The sequence below is a fragment of the Mus caroli genome, unplaced genomic scaffold (genome assembly GCF_978045245.1).
Source record: "Mus caroli unplaced genomic scaffold, Mus_caroli_1 scaffold_18, whole genome shotgun sequence".
Taxonomy (NCBI): Eukaryota; Metazoa; Chordata; class Mammalia; order Rodentia; family Muridae; genus Mus; species Mus caroli.
In genome coordinates, this window is record NW_028227273.1 from 49,860,262 (window position 1) to 49,878,256 (window position 17,995).

The 17,995-nt window shown below is 37.6% G+C and overlaps 1 protein-coding gene across 3 annotated transcripts in view; it reads right to left on the bottom strand.

Moving 5' to 3' along the window:
- Nucleotides 1-17,995, bottom strand: part of Supt3h (SPT3 homolog, SAGA and STAGA complex component) — a 332,054-nt gene that overhangs the window by 180,827 nt on the left and 133,232 nt on the right. For all 3 annotated transcript variants that reach the window (XM_021186140.3, XM_021186139.3, XM_085832580.1), the window contains one exon: nucleotides 3,075-3,159. In XM_021186140.3, coding sequence (XP_021041799.1) covers nucleotides 3,075-3,159 — 85 coding nt within the window. The remainder of the gene's footprint in view (nucleotides 1-3,074; nucleotides 3,160-17,995) is intronic.

The following is a 17,995-nucleotide window of genomic DNA, read 5'->3' on the forward strand; positions in this document are numbered from 1 at the left end:
ATGCACTAAATAAAGATAGAATATTAAAAGCAGTAAGGGGAAAAGGTCAAGTAACAAATAAAGGCAGACCTATTACACCAAACTTCTTATCAGAGACTATGAAAGCCAGAAAATCGTGGACAGATGTTATACAAATCCTAAGAGAACACAAATGCCAGCCCAGGCTACTATACCCAGAAAAACTCTCAATTACCATAGATGGAGAAACCAAAGTATTCCATGACAAAACCAAATTCACACAATATCTTTCCATGAATCCAGCCCTTCAAAGGATAATAAAGGGAAAACCACAACACAAGGAGGGAAATTATGCCCCAGAAAAAGCAAGAAAGTAATCCTTCAACAAACCTAAAAGAAGATAGCTGCAAGAACAGAATCCCAACTCAAACAACAAAAATAACAGGAAGAAAAAATTACTTTTCCTTAATATCTCTTAATATCAATGGATTCAATTCCTGCAATAAAAAGATATACACTAAAAGACTGGCTACATAAACAGGACCCAACATTTTGCTGCATACAGGAAACCCACCTCAGGGATAAAGACAGACACTACCTCAGAGTAAAAGGCTGGAAAACAATTTTCCAAGTAAATGGTCTGAAAAAACAAGCTGGAGTAGCCATTCTAATATCTAATAAAATCAATTTCCAACCCCAATTTATCAAAAAAGACAAGGAGGGGCACTTCATACTCATCAAAGGTAAAAATCTTCCAAGATGAACTCTCAGTTCTGAATATCTATGCTCCAAATGCAGGGGCATCCACATTCATTAAGGAAACTCTAGTAAAGCTCAAACGACATATTGAATCTCACACAATAATAGTGGGAGACTTCAACACCCCACTCTCATCAATGGACAGATCCTGGAAACAGAAACTAAACAGAGACACATTAAACTAAACTGACAGAAGTTATGAAACAAATGGAAGATGCTACATAACATTTTATCCTACAACAAAAGGATATACCTTCTTCTCAGCACCTCATGGTACCTTCTCCAAAACTGACCATTTAATTGGTCACAAAACAGGCCTCAACAGATTAAAAAAATACTGAAATTATCCCAATTCATCCTATCAGATCACTATGGACTAAGGCTGATCTTCAATAACAACATAAATAATAGAAAGCCAACATTCACGTGGAAGCTGAACAACACTCTACTCAATGATAACTTGGTCAAGGAAGAACTAAAAAAGAGATTAAAGACTTTTTAAAGTTTAATGAAAATGAAGCCACACCATACCTGAACTTATGGGACATAATGAAAGCATTCCTAAGAGGAAAACTCATAGCTCTGAGTGCAGCCAAAAAGAAACTAGAGAGAGCATACACTAGCAGCCTGACAGCATACCTAGAAGCTCTAGAACAAAAGAAAGCAAATTCACCCAAGAGGAGTAGCTGGCAGGAAATAATCAAACTTAGGGCTGAAATCAACCAAGTGGGAAAAAAAACAAAAAACAAAAACAAAAAAAAAAAAACAAAGAATCAACCAAACCAGAAGCTGGTTGGTTCTTTGAGAAAATCAACAAGATAGATGAACCCTTAGCCAGACTAACTAGAGGGCACAGAGACAGTATCCTAATTAACAAAATCAGAAATGAAAATGGATACATAACAACACATAACAACAGAACCTGAGGATATATAAGAAAAATTGAAATCATTTAAAAAATACTGGAAATAAATGCAAGTGAATTATTCTTTAAACTCACTATGTAAACTGGAACTGGTGATTCAAAATTCAACATCAATAAAGATTATATGGTAAAGTAAAAGTATTTCAAGCCAAAAAAAATCTCTGATAGCAAACTTTAAAAACTGATAAAATTAACACACGGTAAGGGTATCTTTGCACCATATACTACAGATGAAGTGTTGGGGTTATAATGTATTTGGGACATGCGTTAACTGAGAAATGGATGTGCAGCCCCTGGTCAGCACTTAAATAGTCTGAGTAATCCTGAGTAATAACAACAAGGGTAACACTGGGTAATGGCACCCAGGAAATAACAAACATGGGGAAGAAGACAGCTTTTCAGTTAAGAAGAATAAGGAGTAATACATAGGAGAGCCTGGAAAAATCACTCCTATGCAGACACTAGAGTAATAATTTTATAAAAGTTCTTGATGAGCTATTAAGTTCATAGTTGAAATGTACTCTGGAAAAGAAAATATTACATAGCTATAAAACTATATGTCCCAATGTATTTTACTAACCTAGCCTAAATATTTAAAATAATACTAATGTGGGTTTGGAGTATAGCTCAGTACAACTATAGGCACTAAACATGCAAAAAGCCACCAAGCAAACAAGCAAACCTACACAACAAAATAACTCAGCATACAGCACCTCCAAAGGGTGATTCAAGAAATGGGCACAATAAGAAGTATCAGTAACAAGACAGGATACCCTTGACATGCCACACTGAATAGATCCCATCACTTCCCCAACAATCTTGTTCACAATGTGCTCACACATTCTACTGTAAGAGAAGACCAATAGAACAGAAGAACACTCTGCTTCTTGGAAGCGTTCAAATCATGAAAGGTCCGGAGGTACTGAAGCTTTAGCAGAGACAGAAAGAGACAGCCACGACAAGGCAATAATAGTCTATCAGCCAATGTGGTAGCCTTCACTGCACTTCTGAAAAGAAACTGGGATTAGCGCCAAGGAAGATGAAATTCAAATAAGGCTGTGAAGGTATTGTGGCAGGATTATTTACAGGTTTTCATAACTGTTATATGAGATATTGACATTAGAGAGAGCTGAATGGCATCTGAGAACTCTATACCAGTTGTAGGTATTTTCGTTACAATCAAGTGAATTCTAAGAAACCTTGGTGAAAAGAATGCAGTTGTTAAAAGTAATGTTGCTATGGCATCATCCTACCGTTAGAGTGAATCTGTTTATGCACTTAAACCAGAATTATTATATTTATGTCATATCGCAATAGTGCCAAAAATCTCGCTGCTAATTAAAGCTTTGTTCTTTAATGTGTTGGGTTGGAACAACAATAGAAGCAGAATAAAAAAGAGATACCAAATAGGGATGGTTCTGTGTGACCTTACCAGGTTAATTAGTTGTGTATGAACCACATCTTCTACCAAAACTGCAGTTTCATGGAGAGGCCTCCTAGCATCACCTAGAGAAAACCTGCAGGAAAAATAAAACACACCACTATTAAGGATGGAGACCAGGTACAGCAAATAATAATATGTACTTCTCATTGTAAGGATCAGCTGTATAAAAGAGCCAATAAACTGCTCTCAAACAATTCAACAGTGCACACTTACTTCTAGACTAAGAAAATAATGCCTTGTTTATAAAGTGTAACTTGCCAAAAAAGCATATTATTACCTGCAGTCCTTGTTAACAGAGTATGCTAAAAGAGTATGCTACAGTCTGTCAAAATGCAACATACAATTTCACTTTTCAATACACATAGTAGGAAGCTCACAATTTTATTCCAATGGCTCACAGCCATTACTCCAGCTCCAGGGGATCTGACACCTCCAGCCTCTGATGGCATCTGCACTCTTGGGTTGATACTCACAAACAGATAAACATGCATATACTTAATATTTAAAAAATGACAAAAAAGTATTTTTGAAAATGGAATATACCACCACCCACAACACAATATGAGCATCAAATATCCATGTAACAAATCTACAACTAAATATAAGAGTGGAGAAACAGTAACATAAGACATAAGTATGTAATACAAGAACATAGAAAATTGCTTAAACATGGTCTCCAACTACAAAAAAGCAGAACATAAAGAATGGTCTATAGTTTCTGTTTATAGCATCTGTGTATTAGATAAGCAGACTCTCACCCTCTTAAAGAACACCTGAAACTGCATAATGAACTTTAAGTAATGAAGTCTTACTTAAAGCCCCTGTTAGCAGAAGAGAAGACTATTCAAGAATGATGAAAAGACTGACTTTCACTTGAAGAGAGAACAGTGAGCCTTATGTTTGTATTTAAGGCATATACTTAACTCACAAAAACCTACAACCTGGAGTAAACTAGTATAGATTTCAGGTATAGGAAAGAATGTACAGATCCCATAAAAGGCAGGAAATACATTTGAAAAACCAAAATAAAGGTGAGAAACTAGTCCTCATAGTCCTGTTATTTATCATGGGAATTAGGAAACTATCCATCTGTCCAATGCCCCTTACCCACCAAGTCTTAGCATAGAAAAGATCTTCCATAAGAATTCATCAGTACTTGGTGTACAAGGCTGTACATGGTAACATATACACAGCAGTACAAGGCTGTAATCCCAGCACTCAAAAGGTAGAAGCAGAGTGCTAAAGCATATTGATAGTCTCTGGCAGACAGCTGAGCCAGTGACCAAAGAACTCAAGGTACATGAGTAGATCTGCTCCTGATGTGGCCAGGAGCCAAGTCTAGGAGATGAGAACCAGAAGCTCCAGTGTAGAGCCCTGCCTTATGCTGATGATGTGTTTAACAAGTTTTTGTAATCTGGAGTCCGTTTTTCCCCCATAGCTCTGATCCGTTGGTACATTACTCTGCGTCAGGTCATACATTACTTTGTAATAGACCTATGTCACAACTGCCTGGTTTAATGAAGGCTTTGCTTTAGATGGCGTTCTGTACCCACCACCATGCTCCCTTCTTACCTTCTAGGCCCTCCATTGACTGTACTCTTATAGGTTGCATGTTACTGTAATCACTAAAGATTCCTCTCAAGTGGAGTGAGAATGAATAAACAGGCACCAGTCCTAGCATGCAGCCTAGCCCATCAATCTGGCACGGGACAGAAGATGCAAAGCACAAGCACCACGTGACTCATCAGCATCTTCTGACACCATGAGACTGAATGCCCACTGTCCACAGGGGTAGATGGAGAAGTCTAGATTTCATCAGTCATTTAAGGCAATTAGAGCCACAATTTCACTCTTCAATTTTGATGTTTCTAGGCATCACAATTTTATCTTTTTCTCAGGGGAAGACATAAACTTGATTAACAAAATATATTTGTGATAGTCAAGGCAATGATTAAGCCAATCTATCAGACCAAAAATCCAAGACAAAATATTTTCTTGTAATAAATGTTTCTTTTGCTTGCTTGACATGTTAAGATCCATCTCTTGTTTATATTAACTTCTAACAAGTCATGAGTCTAATGTTCTCATATATTCTCATATATTCAAATGGTCTCATATATATTAGAAACAGATGCTATGGTGGTTTACATAAGCATGGTCCCCATAGATTCATGTGTTTGAATGCTTGGCCATGGAAGTCTCCTATTAGGAGGTGTGGCCTTATTGGAGAAGGAGTGGATTTGTTAGAGGAAGTGTGTCAATGGGGAGGTAAGGCTTTGAGGTCTTAAATGCTCAAGCTATATCCAGAAGAAGATATATACAGTGCCCCGCTGCCTGCAGATCAAGATGGAGAACCCTCAGCTCCTCCAGCATTATGTCTTCCTGAAGGCTGCCATGCTTCCTAACATAATAATAGTGGACTCAACCCACACTGAAAGTCAGCCCCAATTAAATGTTTTCCTTTATACAGGTGGCCGTGGTCATGGCGTCTCTCCACAGCAATGGCAACCTTAACTAAGACCAACACCCTACCACTACAATAAACTCAATATTGTCTAAACAATCTGTAGCGTTGGTAGTAAAGTTCACTGACAGAATAGGTGCCTACCAAATTCAGGCTTCAGGACTGCAAATTACAAGCAAAATATCCTGCAAAAATGTAACTATATATGAACCAGGAATCAGAGAGATTCATGAAAATTAGCAGTTACCTATGGGATAAGAAAGAGAAAGTAACAAATGATTTAGATGATTACATAGACAGAAGGATGCACGATCAGACCTTTACTTAATCATATGAATGTACAAAGATAACAAGTATCCTTGTAATGCTTCCTTGGTTTTTGTTTTTTTGGTGTTTTTTTTTTTTGGGGGGGGGGACAGTTTATTCTTCAATTAAATGAAATTGGAACTATCCCGGTATTACTGTCCATGACTAAAATGTAAGTTACCCTATTAGATGCTCTGAGGTGTTCTCCAAGAAAGAAATGTGATCATCTCCAAGAAAGAAATGTACCTGCCATTACAAGATTATTTTCTAAGCTGTGTTAATTACACAACATTGCACATCAATTCAGGAACATTCTGGAGGAAAAGACTCCAAATGACTTAAAGCCTTTGGCAAAAGGATTCCAAATATACTCCAGCCTAAGATGCTAGAACCATGTTCTTCAGTTTTAAACAAAGACGATGATCGTGATGAGAGCAAACAACGAGGCTTTTAAAGAATTTGTTTACACATTCGAAAAATATTTCTTGTGGGTCTATATCAAGCACTGGTTTTCGTACAAACAGGGGAACTGATTTTTCTGACTAATAAACTAGTGACTGATTTTTCAGTTGCTGTGGTATTAAGCAGCCACCACTCCAGGTCAAACAGGAAGGATTCCTTTCAATAAACACATCTCTGAACAATGAACAGTGTGTCTTCTCAGAGATTCTTCTATAGAGGATGTCAACGTCCAGAAAACCAGTCTAGGACCTCCATACTTTCTCACAACAGGAGACACAGCATCTTCACCTCTAAGAAACTTCCTACACACAAGCTCCTGGTAAGAAGCAATGACTTGATTTTCTGGTTTATTTTCTGTGCTGAATAATCTCAGTATTTATGATACAGTGTTTCCCAAGGTTGTTCTCCTAAACCTAATCAGCCCCACCCCTCTCCTTTCATTTTTACCTCTGCGATATTTTTAACCCAGAGACAAATTCAAAGATCCACACAATGGACCCTTACTTGTATCCTAAGAGAGATATCTTGATGGCCTCTTAGTGCCTGTGCTCTTTCTCTTTCAAATTCATATTTTACACACACATCCTTATCAATGTCTATTATCCTTTAAGCAATAAATATGCACAGAGTGATTTGCATGTGAGAGCATTACTGCACATGCTGAGTCATGGAAACCTATTGCTCTCTAAGCTGCCATTACTGTTCCCGTCTTCTGCCTCGAGGGGAAATGCTTTGTATTTAAGTAGGATACTGTTTCTTTTGTGATTTCCAAACATCAAGCTTAGTTGAAAATACAAAATCCTACTTTCATAATTATGAAGCTTTGTTTTCAAAAGTTTTGTTTTGTTTGCTAAAGGATAATCATATATATACATAATAATATATATATATATAACCAACTCAATATATTATTTATATAGTCTGTAAACTTGATTGTTTAAAGTAATCACTTTAATGATTTTTAAGTAAACTTACAGAGCAGTGTGCCCATCTATAAAATACAGTTTTATGACTTTCTCTAGTACCCCAAAACCTTATATCTCTTGACAATAACCCCCATTTTCATCTCCAGCTCAGGGCAAACTATGAAAAAACCTAGTTGAGGTCACCAGACATCAGGTTTCCCTTCCAGGTTCAACATTCCTCACTTCTTAGCATGTAAGTCTGTTGTACAGCCATTTCCACAACACTGAGACAGGCCTTTCTGGAGGGAGAAGAGAGGATGCTATACAAAACCAGGGCAAATGACCTGAGAGAGTCAGAAGACTCACAAGGCTGTATAAGCAGACAAGCCTTGAGGCTCTAGTCCTAGAACTGCCTGTGTGTTGTGCAGAGAGTGCTAGGAGAGTGGTTTTCTTGGGCAGTTACTGACACAGCTGCCTTGGGCTTCAGTTAAGCTCTCAGGTTCAGCAACCTCTAGACTCAGTGAATTATTTCTTTGTCCTCTAGTCAGCATCCTTTCTAGAATGAACAGACATCTTTTGGTATCTCCCTAAGTAAATGCTACGATTTTCCCAAAGACCACCATGGTAATTTTCAGTTTAAAAACAGTAGTATAGTATTCCCTTGCCTATATATTAATGCCTAAGTTTTGATTTTGAATAGAAAAGTCACCAGTTTTTAATGAATAAATGACAATAAAAACAAAGCAGCCCTCTAACCTACACAGTGAACAAGCCCAATATAGACAACAGATGGCATAATCAACATTTCTGAGGACAGTGAAGAGCTGGACGAGCTTCAGGTCTATCTTTGAGCTAGTTTACCATCTTGTCCAGAATAATATCATGTCATATGACATGAAATATCCTGCTGGAATTTTTATCCTGTTCTATAGTATTACTCCATACACAAACTATCTTATGGACTATGAATCCATTCACGTTCCTAAATAATTAAAGATCCATATTTTTCTTGAGGTCAGTAAGTTTAATGCATTTATTGGGTGTGCTAGTGCATACCTTTAATCCCAGTGCTCAGGAGGCAGGGGTAGAGTTCAAGTTAGATGGGCCTACAATAAGACCTTGACTCAAAATAAATGAAAAAATTAAAAAATATTGTAAAAACTGAGCAATTTTAAAAATGTTTCCTGACTAAACTCAACCTTCCTACAACATTTTAGAAGCAAATCAAAATTATGCCAAAAGCCTAACTTAATTTTACTTCTTATAAAAAAATACCAGATAATAATTTATATCACTATTTAATTAATAAGAATCTTATGCCAAACTTTTCTCCTGAGAATTGTATTCACAGAAGCCAAAGTATTAGTCCAGCCCAAAACAAGAATATGCAAATGCAAACATAAACAAACACTGCAAAGCCAGGGGAATCACTACAGATATGTGGAAAGGAACTATGCAAATATCTGTGACTGCCAAAAGGAAAATACATAATATATTCCAGTTGTACTACATAATATATTCCATTTGCGTACTCAGAAAAGGATTCAATTTAAATCATGAAGCATACAAGACAACTATCTTTATAGACTATGTAAACTAGACAATGATCAGCGACTTTTGTTCAGAGAAAATAAAGAAAACATTTATCTCTAGTCTCAACAATATTCTTCCAATCAAAATGGAATTTAGTATACCCAGAAAAAGATGCAGCTTCAATTTATTCTCCAGAACATGTATAAAAAAGTGATGACATGAGAAAGATGTTAAGATATAATTATATGTTATGATTCTATTGAGAATAAACATAGAGCATACATTAAATGATCTTTTGGGTTCACTTTAGATTATAGACCAGGATTTCAAATTTTGGTATGTATAAATAACTTTTTATACAAGTCTACACAAACTATCATTATAAATCATATATTAAAATGTACCATTGAAAGCTTCGACGGTACGTTAACCATGAACATATGAGGGCATCGAAGTATACTACAAACACCATTAAAAGGTACTGTCGCTTGGTATCTGCAGAGTACTAGTCGGAGGTTTCACATAGACACAATTACGTCCTTATGTAAGAGAGGATAATATTTGCACAAAACCTCAACACACCCTTTTGCCAGATTGGTTCCTACAATATGAATGCTACATGAGGAGTTATTATACAGTATTGTTTAGGAACTGACGGCAGAGTCTAAAGATGAATCCACAGACATTAAATCCATAGATGTGGAGGGCCAACTGTCCTGTATACTAGCACCACCAGACTACATGCGTAAACATCATCACAGATACCACTGAGGTAATGTCCTTACATCAGCATAGTACATCAAAACGTAGGTGAGAACCTACACTAGTCTTCCCTTTCACATAATTATTAATAATGTTTGTTCTTTCCATCACAGGTCTAGTTGTGCAAGGGTACGTATTCAATGGAGAGCTCAGTGGGATTTCCATTCCCAGTATTCTGACCAGGAGCTCTAATGTTAGCCTATTTTATACTACAATGTTTCACCAAAACCTTAGACACTTAGGCTATTTCAACTTCTACCAGGAGAAAACAGAATGGGATAAACGATGATATGAGCGTAATCCAAACTAAGTGCTTGCAGTAGGCTTCTGGATGACTTGTTGACAACTAAATGTGGGCCATGCAGAAATACCAATCTTGTGTAAGGAACACAGCTGCTGAACTCATGAAGGTGAAAGGGAGAAGCAACTTAATAATGACTTTACAGCACCATTAGAATAAAGACAAAGATTTCATGTGACATTGATTTAAATGCCTCTCTCTCAATCTGCTTTCCATGGGAACAGTGGGCTCTTCAGGGGCTGAAATCACTTTACACATTTGCCTGGCACCCAGCCTTATTAGCAGCACTTGAGAACAAACATTTTAACAGTAAATCATTCTGAATGCTAACTCTACCAGCAGAGATGCTCACTGCGTTGTATAAGTTTTGAGTATACTCAATTTTAGTGTGTGACATTTTCATTTATTTCCAAGGTTATTTTTTTAAACTTAATAAAATGGGGTGGGGGACCCCTGGGGAAATTCCCTGCTAACCCATCCCTTGATAAAGACCTACGACAAATTAACTACTGCTGAGAAAAGAATTATTCTTCCTTAGGGATGAGCTAAGTGACGTTCAATACCAAGTGGTCAAGCCTAAAAACATACACATGAAACAACAGTAAACAGACTGAGCAGGTTTGTGTGTGTGTGTGTGTGTGTGTGTGATTTGTATAAATGTAACAATAATAATTAAAGAAAAAGAGAACAGGCATCTGAGAGGGGAAGCCTTAAAAGGGTGTGATTACTATAAATAAAAATAAAATATGTTAAAAAATAAAATTAAAATAAAAAGTGGATTTGGGGCTGTAAAATGTATGGAATGTTAATGTAATGTAAATACAAAAGTAGAAACTCATTTAAAAATAGAATAAATCACAGTACAGGTGACTAAAACAATCCGGGTATAAGAGTATTCTTTCTGTTCTGCAAAACGATACTGTCTCTAAGCCATAAGGAGGAAACAATTAGGAGTATAGTTGAAGGTTCATAGGAATTTTTTTTTAATTCAAGGCAGTATATTTTCTGTTTAAGTTCCATTGAGGCTATTCTTTCAGACTCAATGAACAATTAACTGTCTACAAATTCCAAGTTCTCAAATGTGTTAATGATATAATTGAGCATACATTCTATAAACCCAGTAGTTTTTAGATAATAGGTTAAACACCCCATCATTAGCTAAATTTTATAGCTACATATGTCAATTCTAAAAGTTTACCTAGCAATAATAAAATAAGCCCTGTTTGCTAATTGGGTTTCCAGATAAAAATGCCCACTACATATATGTGTGTGGACATTTACATACATATACCAAAATCTATATAGAAGCTTAATCCACCTTTCCAGTATTCTCTGATGCAAACCTGAATAAAATCAAACCCTTGGTCTCTATGCAAGCTGGGCACTCCCAAGGACTTGCACAAGGCTTGCTTGCAGTCTAACATAAACTATATTGAGACCACAGAAGATATGAAATTCTAGAAGAATAAGCTTTAAATTATCTACTTTTAAAATATACTATTACATAATTTAAAAATCATTTTACTGAGTGAACGAAAAAACTTTTGTTACAATTCGGAGGTCACTTATTAATTCACTTTTCTGGAACAGGGTCATTAAGTCTTTGTCGCAAACACACAGCCCACCAAAGCTGCAATGCACAATCAGGCACAATCATGGTCTGGTTCAGCTGTGTGACTGGACTCTGAAATTCAAATGGGAATTGGTAGAGATCATGAAATACTACTTTTTTTTTTGTAAGTCCCCCAAGAATTTAAAACTGTGAAGAACAAAAGGTGCCTTCTTAGTTAAACAGGCTGGGCAAAAAGAGAGGGCTCTACTGGATAGTTCTATATTAACTTGACACAAGCTAGAGTCTTTTAGAAGAGGGAGCCTCAATTGAGAAAACACCTGACACTGGTTGACAAGCCTGCAGTGAATTTTCCTGGATGATGGTTAATGTGAAAGGGCCCAGTTCACTGTAGGAAGAGGCATCAATGGGCAGGTGGTCCTAGGTGCTCTTAGAAAGCAAACTGAGCAAGCCATGGAGAGAAGCCATGAAAGAGCATTTCTCCACGGCATCTACTTCAGTTCCTGCCTCAAGTTCCTGCCCTGACCTCCCTTTGTGAGGACAGGAAAGTTGTAAGGTGAGATAACACATAACATGTTTCTTCCCCAAGTTATTTATTGTCAAGGTGTTTATCATGGGAATAGAAACCAAATTAAGACAACCAATACCTCAAAATATGACCATCCTGGACACAGGACATAGGACAAAGGAAATAAATTTAAAACAATGACATTATAGCAGGTTCTAGTACGATATAGTAAGTACCCTGATTAAAAGGGGAAATTGTACAAGAGACACACAGATGGAAAATTAACATGAGCACTTAGGAGGAAGCCAGGTAACTGATGTCAAACTTTGGGAAGCTGAGGAATGTAAGGACCCGTCAGAGGCACAGGAAGAACATCACCTTCTGCCTCAAAGACTCCACACTCATTTAATTTTACTTTTTGAAACAGAAACTCATGTAGCCCAGGCTGGCTTAGAAGTTGCTATATAGTCAGTCAAGCATAACTATGAACCTAATGCCTCCAAGCCGTAAGTGCCAGAATTACAGACATGTCACCATACCTGGCTGACACCTAAAGCCTCAGACTGTGGAAAATAAATTGCTGTTGTATAAAATTTTTGAACCTTTGCTAAAGAAGCCCTAGGAAACAGTCCAGAAACAGAGCAGTTTAACACAACAGCACTCAAATAACGTCATAATTTAATGACCAAGTAAATAAAATGATTAGATCCAAAATAAAATGCACCAAGGATTACATGTAGTTGTCAAGCTAAAATTAAGTCAACTTTCTACACATGATACAGCTATGAAGTAAGTTTCTTTTAAAGCCCCCAAACATGTGTGCTAATAGGTGAAAGGAAACACTAAAGCCTGTTTACCCATCTTGTCTTGGTGTAAAATGGAAGCATCCTGAATGAAGACATGCGTTGCCTCAGTTACTAGGTCCTGGATCTTCAATATCCAAAGTGTTCTGTGGGGCATTAAGTCTAGTTGGCCCTGAATAACTCCAGCAATGACCTCTAAGAATGTCTTCTTTCCACATGGAGGGAACACAGGCAAATGAAAAGTTCATTTCGATCCATGTCACTCTTGTTTTCCTTTTTGAGATTAGGTTTCATAGGGAGATGGCTCGACAATAAAGAGCACATGCTACGAAAGCACAAGAACCCAAGTTCCAAACCCAGCTTCCACCCAAAACCTGGCCACTGTCATGACTGCCTGTCAACTCTAGTGTTGGGGGATACAGAGAAGTGGATCCCAGAAGCTCACTGCCACTACCAGCCAGTCTAGTCAAGAGTGAACTTCAGGCTCAGGGAGAGATTCCACCAGGAGAAAAAATTTAAAAAAAGGTGGAGGGTGACAGAAAAAGACATACAATGTTCTTACCTACCTCCTCCTGTGTGTGCATGCTCGTGCACACACTGAACACAGAAATTGTAAGAAAATGGACTGTCTTTTGTTAGTTATGCTTTCACGTGGTCATGAAATGGACAGTAGGAGGTTTGGTAGCACAGCCTCACTCTACTATGGACAGAAGTGATGGAGAATCAATGAGACACAGCTAAAGTAAGGGGAGACAATGCCATGATGGTTACAAGAGCTGGGACATGGTCTTTTTTGATATCTTATTCAGGAATCATTGCCTTAAAAATTTATAGAATGCACAACACTATGACTATTGAAACAGACTCAAATTATTTGTACTATGTTTTAAGAAAACCTGAAACTGTGAGCTCACCAGGTATGAAGAAAAAAAAAAAAAAAAAAGCCAGGCATGGTGGCGCACACTTTTAATCCCAGCACTCGGGAGGCAGAGGCAGGCAGATTTCTGAGTTTGAGGCCAGCCTGGTCTACAAAGTGAGTTCCAGGACAGTTTTAATTTTTAAATTGAGATTTGTTTCTACTCTTCTAGAGGAAAACGATCAATCTAGGCTGCACTAACCATTATGACATCTTGTTTTATTAACCTTCTTGGGATTCCAATTCTCTTTACCAAGAATCACTTCTAATCTGCTCTCCAGGCTCTACTGTCTATAACATATAGAATTAAATATGATGGCTCATTCTAAAGCAAGTTTTTAACCATCATCCTCAAACTTTATTTGGCCTAAAATAGTTCTAAAACTAAAACTACAAACAAACAAATAAATACTTATTCTTGGCAACAACCATGACTCATAAACAAACAAACAATAAGCTTGTATGTAAGTTGGAGAAATAGAAGGAACAATATGGAGAGTCAGGTCCCACTGATATTTACAACTGAAGTTAGGAGTTCTGACTGTAGAACTATGTATGTGTCATACATAAATGGGTGTAACAGCATCAGCTGAGTATGGTAAATGGAAGACTATCTTGACTCTTAATGCCATATACACAGCAACGTTAAAACTTGCTGCTGACAGTGTGGCCAAAATACCTCATCTCATATCATCATACAGATTCTAGGGAAAACATCCCCATGTGTCTTGAAACAAAAGGCAGAAGACCCCAAGGCTCACAGTTGTTTCCTATAGGTGGGATGTGGGCACTGCTTTGGGCAATGGGAAACTAAGTGGAAGGAATGCTGAGGGTCTCAACTCACTTAAGCCAGATTTGCACAATAGACAGTGGCATGGCAAAACAATTTTTCATACAGTGCCAGTTATCCACTATCTTGCCTCTTTTTCTATTTTGATTTGTGATTTGGGAGAACTTGGGACAACATATAGTATACAGACTTCCATTTATTCTCTTGCCTTATAAATTTAGTTGAGTTTTCAACAAAACTTGAAGTGTATAGTTTACTGCTCAACTAAGATCTCATTCTGGGGTGTGTGTGTGTGTGTGCATATATAATTCAAAGGAATAACATGTTAAGAATCTTTAGATGATGGTTTAAATCAAAAGTCATTTCTAGTTTATTTATCTTTCATCCATTAAAAATGTTTTCAAAAAGGAGATCTGCATAATGCCAGCTGGAATTTCCAGAAGATCTTGGAAACATAACATCTCACAGTATAAACTTGCAGGCTTCTGCCCTGTCTTGTTTGAGATCTGCGCCATTTCATGTCACCTGGATGTGCACATTTCTGCTAGAGGGCTGCTTATCAAGCACAGTAACTGAAACCCTGCACTAGACTCTCAAGTGTGCAAGGGAGTAAATATCCACTGGAAAGAGCCCTGATTTACAGGGTGGCCCATTTAAAACCTTCCCATTTAATAATGTGGCTGTGCACAGGGCCTCTTTTAAATGGGCCACCCTGCATGAAGCTTTGGTCCAAGATAAAAAATGTCCTCCCTCGAGAATTTTTAAAAACCAAAAACACTGTAGGTTTAGTGGTTTATTTTTAAGGTTTGAGATGGTTTCTTTGGACTCCTTTGGAACTGAAAAAAGATGGATACACATTTTAAAAATGAAATGTTACAACCACACATCTGCAATGAGAACTGGTGCCAGTGGATATTTTTAAAAGAAATTAAAACGGTCAATTTTTTTTATTTAGGTTAGGCAAACGGCTGCTGCACACACAGCTCACAATAACTACTTTTCAGCAAACCTTTACAAGAAATTTCCTAATGAAGATTTATAGGATGTTCTGAGATTGATAATTAAAGGCTCCCCCAAAAGATATGAATGACAGCACCAGAGATGTCAGGGTGGAGGGCTTGTCCTCTAAAGGAGGGGCCAGTGACTTAAAATAAAGATGCATGGCAGTTACAACAGACAAGCAACCACAAAAACAGGCCTAGAGCAAGGCTTTGCTGTTGGACTTTTCCCTCTTCATATCAAGGGCTCTGACAAATAACCCCAGTGCTCCACAATGCGCACAGAGGAGAACTGAACTCCTGATTTAGAAGGGTATGCAATGAAGAGAAAAGGAAAAGGCTTCTCTTAAGAATATTCTGACAAAACAGATGATTCTCACACCCTGTGTCTGGTTCCTTCCTCCCATAAACCAATACTAGCAATGACAAAAAGTGTAAGGATGATGAAGGGCCTTTGTGCTGACACTCTCCATAGAAGCCTAAAATTACTGCATCATTTAATCGCACTACAACACTAGGGGTAAGTACTGAGACTCTATTTTACAGATGGGATAAGTGACACACTAAGATATTATATAGTCTATACAAGGTATACACATAGAAACAAAAATATACAGAGACAGAGAGAGAGTGAGAGAGAGAGAGAGAGAGAGAGAGAGAGAGAGAGAGAGAGAGAGTGCAATATAGTGTTTTCTAAAGAGAGGACCATTAAGTGCAGAAGGCATGAGGTACTTGTATTCAAAGGTAACCACTAGGGACCAGAAATATTAAACACTAAGTGTTGTCTCTTCAAAGAAAGAAATGTATAACCTGTTTCCTTCCCAGAAGGCCGGGAATGGATGTGGTCAATACCCTGGTGACATCTGTGCTATTTGTATGGCCAGGCCACATCTGGCTCCCTCAGACTTGTGTGCTTATCCTACAGACCCTTAGCTTGAACACTGTTTCTCAGTCAATATAATTCGTCTTTACAGAAAAAGTCACATGTACTTTACAAAGAGTTTTGATGTAATCATGCCTTAAGTTTTATTATGTATCTGGGATTGAGTTAATTATCAGCAGGAACCTTTCCGCCCAACCCCCAAACTATGCTGTGCTTAAATACACCTGAAATAAACTGCCTGAGGTCAGAATCTTGAAGTATGGACCAACGCGGGCTTTTGAGTCACGTTGAACCAGATTCCTTTATACATTGTGTGGATCATTAATCTGCTGGTTGTGTTGTTTATATAGACACCCCACAATTAGGTCATTCTCCACCTCTAAATGGAACAAGAGCACAAAATCCTCTGATGGTACCCCCTCCACAGTACCCATTTGTTAATATACTGGACCCTGAACATGATATATCCATGTTTTCTTAAGAGCCATAGCCAGGGTCTTCCTCAAGCCTAACATGTAGGCCCTTGTTACTGACAGACTCCACATCTGTAGACTCATAATATTCTAGCTAAAATATTCTAAGACAAAGAAAAAGAAAAAAGAGCAAAACTGAAACTGATTGTGTACAGACTTTTTAAATTTCCTGGTCATAAATCCCAAAATAATATTAATGTAGCATGATAGTATATTAAATAATATTATAAAATGGAGAGATTATCTCAAGTATATTGGAGCATATGTGAAGAGTATATGTATATGCTAAGCTCATTTTCCCTAAGGGTCCTAAACATCTGTAGATTAGGGTAATCAAGGGACTCCTCCAGACAACCCCCTATACATACCAAGGGACAAATAAGCACATTCATTCAACACACATGTATTAAGTAAGCACTTCTTTGTATCTTTCACTCTTTTAGGCATTTATCACCAAGTAGAGTATGAAAGAGACTAAACTGTTATCTGAATTATCTCATTTTTCAGGATGTAGGATGAGTCTAACCTAAAGATATATATTTACTTATGCCAGCCAGAAAATAATGGGAATATGAGAATGCTAGTTCTGCTCTCCAACTATGATCTAATTGAATTTATACACTTAGAAAAGGACCAAGGAGCAGGCAGAGGAGTAGGTGGAAGTGAGGCCACAAAGGAGAACATGGTACTGGACAGTCAAGCAAGAGGCCCATATCATCAAACACCACTAGAAATGAAAGATGGAGAAAGGGGAGAGGGAAGAGCTAAATGGGGGGAGCAACACGACAGGGAAAGAGGCCACAGAAAACACAGAAAGAACCAGAAAGGATCATCACAAAGTAGGAAGGTAGTGCTCAGTGTGCATCAGGGTGCCTTACTATAATTTATATTTCAAATACTAAAATGTTCACTACATTTCCATGTGCTTATTGGCATTTTGTGTGCCTTCCTTCCTAAAGTGTTAGTTCATGTCTTTTGCCAAGCTTTTATTGGTTTATTTAACTTGTTTTTTAATGGGGAAGTAGGGGGTTGAAGCTTTATATTTTATACTTCTGTGGGCATGCACACAGACACACATATATATACACAGGCATTGCAAACATCTGTTACTAAGATATTTCTCCATCACAGAATCACCTTGGTACATTTGCAGAAAGGCGCTGCCTACAAATGTGGATCTGTTCCTGGACTCTGTTCCTAACACTGATCGACCTGTCCATCCTGCTGCCAGTCCT